This window comes from Trachurus trachurus (assembly GCF_905171665.1).
Source record: "Trachurus trachurus genome assembly, chromosome: 5".
NCBI classification, from domain to species: domain Eukaryota; kingdom Metazoa; phylum Chordata; class Actinopteri; order Carangiformes; family Carangidae; genus Trachurus; species Trachurus trachurus.
The window spans coordinates 598,674-608,291 of NC_139896.1; the positions used below are offsets into that span (position 1 = coordinate 598,674).

At 43.8% G+C, this 9,618-nt stretch overlaps 1 protein-coding gene across 3 annotated transcripts in view; it reads left to right on the top strand.

Moving 5' to 3' along the window:
• The window catches only part of ampd2a (adenosine monophosphate deaminase 2a), a 40,015-nt gene extending 33,012 nt beyond the window's left edge, over window positions 1–7,003 (top strand). For all 3 annotated transcript variants that reach the window (XM_083972360.1, XM_083972359.1, XM_083972361.1), the window contains 8 exons: window positions 474–605; window positions 719–882; window positions 1,663–1,789; window positions 2,795–2,958; window positions 3,416–3,536; window positions 4,232–4,405; window positions 4,538–4,648; window positions 5,840–7,003. In XM_083972360.1, the coding sequence (XP_083828486.1) occupies window positions 474–605; window positions 719–882; window positions 1,663–1,789; window positions 2,795–2,958; window positions 3,416–3,536; window positions 4,232–4,405; window positions 4,538–4,648; window positions 5,840–6,070 (1,224 nt within the window). In that variant the 3' untranslated portion in view covers window positions 6,071–7,003. The remainder of the gene's footprint in view (window positions 1–473; window positions 606–718; window positions 883–1,662; window positions 1,790–2,794; window positions 2,959–3,415; window positions 3,537–4,231; window positions 4,406–4,537; window positions 4,649–5,839) is intronic.
• Window positions 7,004–9,618: the final 2,615 nt, after the last annotated feature.

The window sequence follows — 9,618 nt, forward strand, 5'->3', positions numbered from 1 at the left end:
AACCAAACCAAGCAGCACTTTGGTTCATTACAGGAGATACTGATGAATACATGTGTTAGAGGTTTTAAATGCACTGCAAAAACTCGTTTTCTCATTTCTAGTCAAAATAAATCTCATTCCACTTAGAATAAGACTCATCACATAAAAAGCAGCTTGTTTTTAGACACTTTTTACTTCTTTCAAGCAGATTTTCACTTGAAATAAGTAGAAAAATCTGACAGTGGAGCAAGTTTTTCTTTCTTATTACAAACACAAAAAAACTTGCTTTCACTGGCAGATTTTTCTACTTATTTCAAGTGAAAATTAGTTTGAAACAAGTGAAAATGATCTAAAAACAAGTTCATTTTTAGGTGATGAGTCTTATTTTAAGTGGAAAGAGATTAGTTTTGACTAGAAATGAGACAAATATTCTTGGAGAGATGTAGAGTGTTTGCAGTGTGAGATGAACCAGCTGTCTCCTTCCGTCTCTTCAGGACCGTAACACCTTCCACAGGTTTGACAAGTTCAACGCCAAGTACAACCCCATCGGAGAATCCATCCTCAGAGAGATCTTCATCAAGACCGACAACCACGTGGAGGGAAAATACTTTGCTCACATCATCAAGGTGAGACAACGCTCACTCATCTTTAGTCTTTAACGCAGCGTGTCTTTAGTCTTTAACGTGTCCAGACAGACGGATCGTCAGTGTGTCCTTTGTCTCTCTGTCTCTCTGAGCAGGAAGTGATGTTCGACCTGGAGGAGAGTAAGTACCAGAACTCTGAGCTGCGTCTGTCCATCTACGGACGCTCCCGGGACGAGTGGGACAAGCTGGCCCAGTGGGCCGTCAAACACCGCGTCTACTCCGACAACGTGCGCTGGCTCATCCAGGTGCCACGGCTCTAGTAAGTGGGTTAGGGGCATTTATATAATATTTATATATATTTAAGCAATATATCACTCCAGGCCGTGGTATATGCTCATTATACCACGGTTAACAACCAATCAGATCGCCGGATTTCACCTTTACGTTTTATAAATATATTCATCTATCACTGAGCTCAGCGCTGCGTCACAACTCTTCTCACATCGTCTCATTTTATTTCACACTGAGTAGAGCAGCAGTTTCCTAATGCACGTCATCAACACGAGGATTTATTGATATTTCTGGAATAAATTCTATGAAGTTGCCAGTTGACAGATCCTGAACTGTCCATCTGTCCATCTGTCCACCAACACTGACTCTTTAAAGGAATAGTTCACCAAAAGATGAAATCCAGTCATTATTGCCTCCCCCTCATGATGATGAATACTCCGGAGTAGTTTTTTATTCCTCAAAGGTCATCTGGAGACCCGGGAGGCCGGTTCCTATAGTCCAACCAAAACTTTATATGAGAGTAATAACGTCCATAAAACTACACAACAACCATTTAATATTCCTCCACACTGCTCGTCCACTGCAATCCAAGAGTCCTGAAGGGAGATAGTCCAGAGTTTACTGGAAACTACCTCATTTAGGACGTTTTTACATTTTTACAGCCTCAACAGTCCTGGATTGAATTTATCTGGTGACTTGTCGTGAATGAGGTAGTAGAAGAACAACCCGTCTGTGAACTAGAATGAGCTCTACCGTGTCCCTGTAACGTGTCTCTGTAACGTGTCCCTAACCCCGTCCGTGTCTCCAGTGACGTGTACCACACCAAGAAGCAGCTGGCCAACTTCCAGGAGATGCTGGAGAACATCTTCCTGCCGCTGTTCGAGGTCTCGGTGGATCCAGGGAGTCACCCCGAGCTGCACCTCTTCCTGCAGCACGTGAGTCATGGGCTGTGTCCGAAATCACCCCTACTCACTATCTAGTGACCAGTTGTTGAATGTTTAGTGATTATTAATGTTCACTATCTAGTGACTGAATCTATCCCACAATTCACCGCCACATGTAGTGAACATCTGATGGTCACTAACCAGAGCAAGATATCCCATCATGCATTGCGGTCACGGATTGCCGTTACCACAGCGGCCCAGAGCGACCGGTGTAGCTACCAAATAAATGAAGTAGTGACCGGTGTAGCTACCAAATAAATGAAGTAGTGACCGGTGTAGCTACCAAATAAATGAAGTAGTGACCGGTGTAGCTACCAAATAAATGAAGTAGTGACCGGTGTAGCTACCAAATAAATGCAGTAGTGACCGGTGTAGCTACCAAATAAATGCAGTAGTGCAGCAGCCTCAATAAATGTGTCCAGCTGCCAGAGTTGTCCGGTCGCATCTTCCACATACATTGGAGCAAATTTCCTTTATGCTTAGTTGTGAGTGGCTGTGTGTGTTTTGAACATTGTTTCAAACTATGTGGGTTTGATTGAACATCCTTGATGTCGCTCAACCCTGAAATTATTACTCGCTCTGTCTCTATCTGGACGACATTTGGCGGCGGTGTCCCGCCCCTAAACACTTCTGATTGGTTGAAAAGTCCACGCTGCTTTCTGTTGACGAGCAAGTTATCAGAGAGAGGAGAATATGAGAGGAAAAAACACTCCAAGATGTGAGAAACAGCAACCAGGAAATGCCAGGAATCTCAGAATAGCGCCGCAAGTTTGTGTAGCTACGTCCCTCGATAATTTGATTGGTTTGGATTCTGAACCAACTCGCCACAAAATCGTCACGCTGCATCAGGACACCCTCGCACAAGTTTTCTTTGCCGCTTCTATCGCTGTATGTCAGGACGATCGCTCACACACAGACATGCGCCTTTAGAGCGCCAGACTGACTGACGGTGTGTGTGTGTGTGTGTGTGTGTGTGTGTGTGTGTGTGTGTGTTAGGTGGTGGGCTTCGACAGCGTGGACGACGAGTCCAAACCGGAGCAGCACATCTTCAACCTGGACAGTCCTCTGCCGGCCGACTGGAACGAGGATGAAAACCCTCCGTATTCCTACTACCTCTACTACACATACGCCAACATGAGTACTCTCAACACGCTGCGCCGGTAACACACACGCACACACACACACATACACACACACACTCACACACACACACATACACACACACACACACACACACACACACACACACACACACACACACACACACACACACACACACACACACACACACTCACATACACTGCAAAAACTCAACATCTCACCAAGAATATTTGTCTTATTTCTAGTCAAAACAAATCTCATTCTACTTAAAATAAGACTCATCACATTAAAAGCAGCTTGTTTTTTTAGACACTTTTTACTTCTTTCAAGCAGATTTTCACTTGAAATAAGTAGAAAAATCTGATAGTGGAGCAAGTTTTTCTTTCTTATTACAAACACAAAAAACAGATTTTTCTACTTATTTCAAGTGAAAATTAGTTGAAACAAGTGTAACGCTGTAACAGTGTAACGGTGTAACGCTGTAACGGTGTGGTTGTGGTTGTGTTGTGTTGACAGGAGGAGGGGCTTCCACACCTTCGTGCTGCGACCTCACTGCGGCGAGGCCGGACCCGTCCACCACCTGGTGTCAGGATTCATGCTGTCAGAGAACATCTCCCACGGACTGCTGCTCCGGAAGGTCAGAGCCCCAAACACTCTAGACTTTATTATTAGAGATCAGAAACAATATGAAACTACATTCCTTTAAAGTGATAGTTCACTCTAAATTGAAGTTATCTCCTCCCCCTCATGTGGACTAAGGGCTGGGAGAAGTTTCAGAGTCCTCCGTGGCTTCTCTGAGTTACAGGGGGTCTCGGCGTAGCAGTGCATGTCCATATAACGGTTGAGAACGGAGCTCACTTTTCTTCGTCCAAAAAGACACACCAAAAAACATCCAGATACCTCCATGCTGCTTGTATGTAATGTCCGTCTTGTATTAAAGCCCCGACATGAGAAATTGTTCCGAAAAAAATTAAATAAGTCTATATTTCAAGCTTGTTTGTAGCGGAAGCTCCCAGTGTCTCAGTTCACTGCTCTGCCTGTGTGTCCCTCGGCGGAACAATTGCTCATGTTGGGGCTTCAATACAAGAGGGACATTACAGACGAGCAGCATGGAGGTATCTGGATGTTTTTTGGTGTGTCTTTTTGGACGAAGAAAAGTGAGCTCCGTTCTCAACCAAGGAGATAATGAGGGAAATTTCAATTTTGGGTGAACCATCCCTTTTTAAGAAACTGCTAAAATCATCTGAACCATGTTGATATCAACGAGGATCAAGGTCAGAAGACGTGACGGGTCCTGAGTCTGTGTGTGTCTCTCTGTGTGTGTGTCCCTAGGCCCCGGTGCTGCAGTACCTCTACTACTTGGCCCAGATCGGCATCGCCATGTCTCCCCTTAGCAACAACAGCCTGTTCCTTAGTTACCACCGCAACCCGCTGCCGGAGTATCTGTCCCGCGGCCTCATGGTGTCTCTGTCCACCGACGACCCGCTGCAGTTCCACTTCACCAAGGTCTGTCGCTAAGGTTACCTCGTCTCCACGGCAACCAGCTGAAGTCTGAGCTGTAGGTGTGTAATGTGTGTGTGTATAATGTGTGTGTATAATGTGTATTGTGTGTGTGTGTGTGTGTGTGTGTGTGTGTAGGAGCCTCTGATGGAGGAGTACAGCATCGCTGCTCAGGTCTGGAAGCTCAGCTCCTGTGACATGTGTGAACTGGCCAGAAACAGCGTTCTGATGAGCGGCTTCTCACACAAGGTAACACACACACACACACACACACACACACACACACACACACACACACACACACACACACACACACACACACACACACACACACACACACACACACACACACAGCGTTCTGATGAGCGGCTTCTCACACAAGGTAACACACTTCAAAAACTCTACATCTTTCCAAGAATATTTGTCTTATTTCTTGTCAAAATGTCTCATTTCTAGTCAAAACTAAACTCTTTCCACTTAAAATAAGACTCATCACCTAAAAATGAACTTGTTTTTAGATCATTTTCACTTGTTTCAAACTAATTTTCACTTCAAATAAGTTTAAAAAGTGTCTAAAAACAAGCTACTTTTTATGTGATGAGTCTTATTTTAAGTAGAAAAATCTGCCAGTGAAAGCAAGTTTTTTGTGTTTGTAATAAGAAAGAAAAACTTGCTCCACTATCAGATTTTTCTACTTATTTCAAGTGAAAACAACATTAAATTATAAGTAATTGATTTAATATGTATTTATCTCGTAAGTGACCATGGTATAAGCGGGATAATGCCCGACGAGGTGTCCGATTATCAGAGATTAATGGACCTCATCGGACGTTATCCCTTACTTATCTATGCACTTTATCTCTTTTTTTTCTATGTTTATTTGTTAGCCATTGAAATTTGTCTTGCTGTAATTTGTTATAGGGGTGGAACTTATGTAATTTGTTATAGGGGTGGAACTTATGTAATGTGTTATAGGGGTGGAACTTATGTAATGTGTTATAGGGGTGGAACTTATGTAATGTGTTATAGGGGTGGAACTTATGTAATGTGTTATAGGGGTGGAACTTATGTAATGTGTTATAGGTGTGGAACTTATGTAATTTGTTATAGGGGTGGAACTTATGTAATTTGTTATAGGGGTGGAACTTATGTAATTTGTTATAGGGGTGGAACTTATGTAATTTGTTATAGGTGTGGAACTTATGTAATTTGTTATAGGTGTGGAACTTATGTAATTTGTTATAGGGGTGGAACTTATGTAATTTGTTATAGGGGTGGAACTTATGTAATTTGTTATAGGGGTGGAACTTATGTAAAAGCCAACCGGCTTCGTTCCCTCTGTGCACCGTTGACATTTGAGTGCTAAATAAATAAACTTTAAACTCTAGTTAAAACGTGTCCAGCCGTTGACACATGTTCGATTCCCTTCCCGTCCCTCAGGCTAAGAGCTACTGGCTGGGGCCGAGCTACGCCCGCGAGGGGCCGGAGAGCAACGACATCCGCCGCACCAACGTCCCGGACATCCGCGTGGCGTTCCGCAGCGAGACGCTGTCCGAGGAGCTGCAGCTCATCACGCAGGCCGTCCGCACCGAGGAGCTGGACGCCATCGCCGAGGAGATGGACGCTCTGTCCATGGCGCCGCTGCCGCTGCCGCTGCCGTCCCAGCGCTGACGTCCTACAGCCTCATCTCATCCCTGAAGACACTGAGGTCCAGCTGCATCACGTCACCGTAGAAACACACACACACACACTGCAAAAACTCAATCTTTTACCAAGAATATTTGTCTTATTTCTAGTCAAAACTAATCTCTTTCCACTTAAAATAAGACTCTTCACCTAAAAATGAACTTGTTTTTAGATCATTTTCACTTGTTTCAAACTAATTTTCACTTGAAATAAGTAGAAAAATCTGCCAGTGAAAGCAAGTTTTTGAGCTTGCTTTCACTGGCAGATTTTACTACTTATTTCAAGTGTAAATGTTAAAGTGGAAAGAGATTAGTTTTGACTAGAAATGAGACATTTTGACAAGAAATAAGACAAATATTCTTGAAAAGACTTTGAGTTTTTGCTGTGCACACACACACACACACAGGGATCCAGTGTCTTCGTCTCTCCGAGGTCGTGACCCCGGAGAGACGCCGTCTTCCCTCCTCGGACCGGGACTCGTCCTCCTGTCACTCACATGTTCATCTCCACGTCAGGACCGTGTTGTGTTCACAGACACTCAGAAACCCGGGACATCTCAGCTTCCAACAGAAACAGAAACCTGCTCTTCCTCTTCACTCTGCTGCTGCTGCAACGAGCTCAGTCTGCAGCTCATCAGACGTCACGCTGCAGCTGATTGGCTGCTGCTGAGTCGGGGGCGGAGCCACCGGCCGCGCTGGCAGCTCATTGGTCGGTAGCTGATTCGGTTTTTCTGTGATTTAGATTTAGTTCACATCGAGAGGAAAGGGAAGGAAACATTCCACACGACGCGGACGAAATGAATCTTTTCTGTGATGAACAGGAACGTGTTGAACACTGTAAAAACTCTACATCTGTCCAAGAATATTTGTCTCATTTCTAGTCAAAACTAAACTCTTTCCACTTAAAATAAGACTCATCACCTAAAAATGAACTTGTTTTTAGATATTTTTTTTTTACTTGTTTCAAACAAATTTTCAATTGAAATAAGTAGAAAAATCTGCCAGTGAAAGTAAGTTTTTTGTGTTTGTAATAAGAAAGAAAAACTTGCTCCACTATCAGATTTTTCTACTTATTTCAAGTGAAAATCTGCTTGAAAGAAGTAAAAAGTGTCTAAAAACAAGCTGCTTTTAATGTGATGAGTCTTATTTTAAGTAGAATGAGATTAGTTTAGGCTAGGCAAGGCAAGGCAATTTTATTTGTATAGATAGATATCACGTGACGTCACACAGCGTTCGCAGCCGGTCACAGCGCCATCTTGGGTACCGACTTCCAAAGGCAGTCTATGGGCTGTGACATCAAATCTCACAAAAATAGTGGATAAAGCTTTTTTTATTACATGGCTCTATTGAATATCGTATTCCGATAATTTATTGATATTTCTGATATTTATTTACATCTTGATTTTGCATTTAACAGTCTGTTATTCCTGTTTAACAGATCGTGGCTAAGTAAAATACACCGTTGCTAGGGACGCCGCTCTGATCAGCGCAGCACAGAAAAGAGAAACCAGATAGATAAAACAGAGTGGCGACAGCTTTTGATTAGCGGCTAATTCAACAGCAGTGATGGATAACTGTACCGGAGAGGCTCAACATGAGCTTCATCTGAGGAATAAACGGCAGCTTTTACCTGACGGGAGACCAGAGAGAGAGAGAGAGAGAGAGAGAGAGAGAGAGAGAGAGAGACGAGGAGAGAGAGAGAGGTCCACTGGGTGAGCGAGATTCACTTTTAACGGGAGAGAGAGCGGCGCACCGCGCTGTCAAAGCTCGTCTCAGCAGAAAGGTGGTGGAGGTGTGTGCTTTCAAGGCAAGGCCATCAAAATGAGAAATATCCATATCCAAACTACATCAGGCAGCAGTCTTCTGGTCAGAGAGGATGTGGCTGCACTGAGCTGAATAGAGGTGAATCAGTGTTCGGTACCCAGCATGGCGGCGGCCAGGTGGAACGCACCGTGACGTCACCTACTGATAAGTATCTATAGCCCGTTTTTACAAACAGTTTGTCTCAAAGGGCTTTACATCCCATCATAACAACATCCTCTGTCCTTAGACCCTCACATCCACTGAGGAAAAACTCCATGGAAAACCCTTTTAACAGGGAAAACCAGGAGAAAGCTCAGGGTGAGCAACAGAGGAGGGATCATCACCCAGGACAGAGATGTTGTTACAGACAAGAAAACACTTTATAGTTTATGACACAGAATGTGAGAAACATGGAGATGTTAACAACAGCTGAAGGAGGAAGCTTCTTCTGGGGGGGGGGGGCGATGCAGGCGGCTAGAAATAAGACAAATATTCTTGGTGAGATGTAAAGTTTTTGCAGTGCAGATCTGAACTGGACTCTTCCCTCTGCATGCCGGTCACTGTCCTCTCGCACCGAGCCAACTCTCACAGTGCCTTTTCATTTCCAGCTTCTCTCCAGACTGTTTACACGTGTAGACGTTTCTGTGTTTCTCTGAGCTGCTGCATGTTGAGCCGATCCGATCCAAGCCGATCCGAGCTGATCCGATCCGAGCTGATCCGATCCGCTGCGATCCGATATGAGCCGATATGAGCCGATATGAGCCGATATGAGCCGATCCGAGCCGAGCTGAGTGTGTGTCTGACCTGCATGGCTGCATGAAGAATGAACCGCAGCGTTGTCACGCTCAGAAACCCGTCTGCACAGAATAAACTGATCTGATCGCCATGGAGACGTGAACAAAGCGCCGTGCTGGGACGGGGTTGAACCGTCGCCATGGCGCCTGTAGCGTCTTCTTTAGTTTAAACTCTGATGATGAAAGCAGCGGCGGTCGCGTCCTCACACCGGTCGCTGTCCAACGTCCACAAGTCCAACGTCCCGTCAGAGTCTGAGACGCTGCCGTCCAATCAGACGCCACGACGAGGAAAATCAGATCACCTCGGCCTTCACCTGGGAGATGTCAGGTTCTACACTGCAAAAACTAAGAATATTTGTCTTATTTCTAGTCAAAACAAATCTCATTCTTCTTAAAATCAGACTCATCACATTAAAAGCAGCTTGTTTTTAGACACTTTTTACTTCTTTCAAGCTGATTTTCACTTGAAATAAGTAGAAAAATCTGATAGTGGAGCAAGTTTTTCTTTCTTGTTACAAACACAAAAAACTTGCTTTCACTGGCAGATTTTTCTACTTATTTCAAGTGAAAATTAGTTTGAAACAAGTGAAAATGATCTAAAAACAAGTTCATTTTTAGGTGATGAGTCTTATTTTAAGTGAAAAGAGATTAGTTTAGACTAGAAATGAGACATTTTGACAAGAAATGAGACAAATATTCTTGGAAAGATGTTGAGTTTTTGCAGTGCAGCAGTCGGTGTAGAGATGATGATGATGGAGCGTTGCTACAGCTGCTCTGTGTGTGAACTCAGTGAATCTGTGAGGTTTCATGTATAAAGTGTATTTTTTTAAAGGCGTTATAAGAGAAAAGAGATTTTATATTCGCAATAAATGGATGTGAAAGGTTTAACACTTAGTTTTGATGCCGTTGATAATTGTGGATGGGATGTGGACTAGAG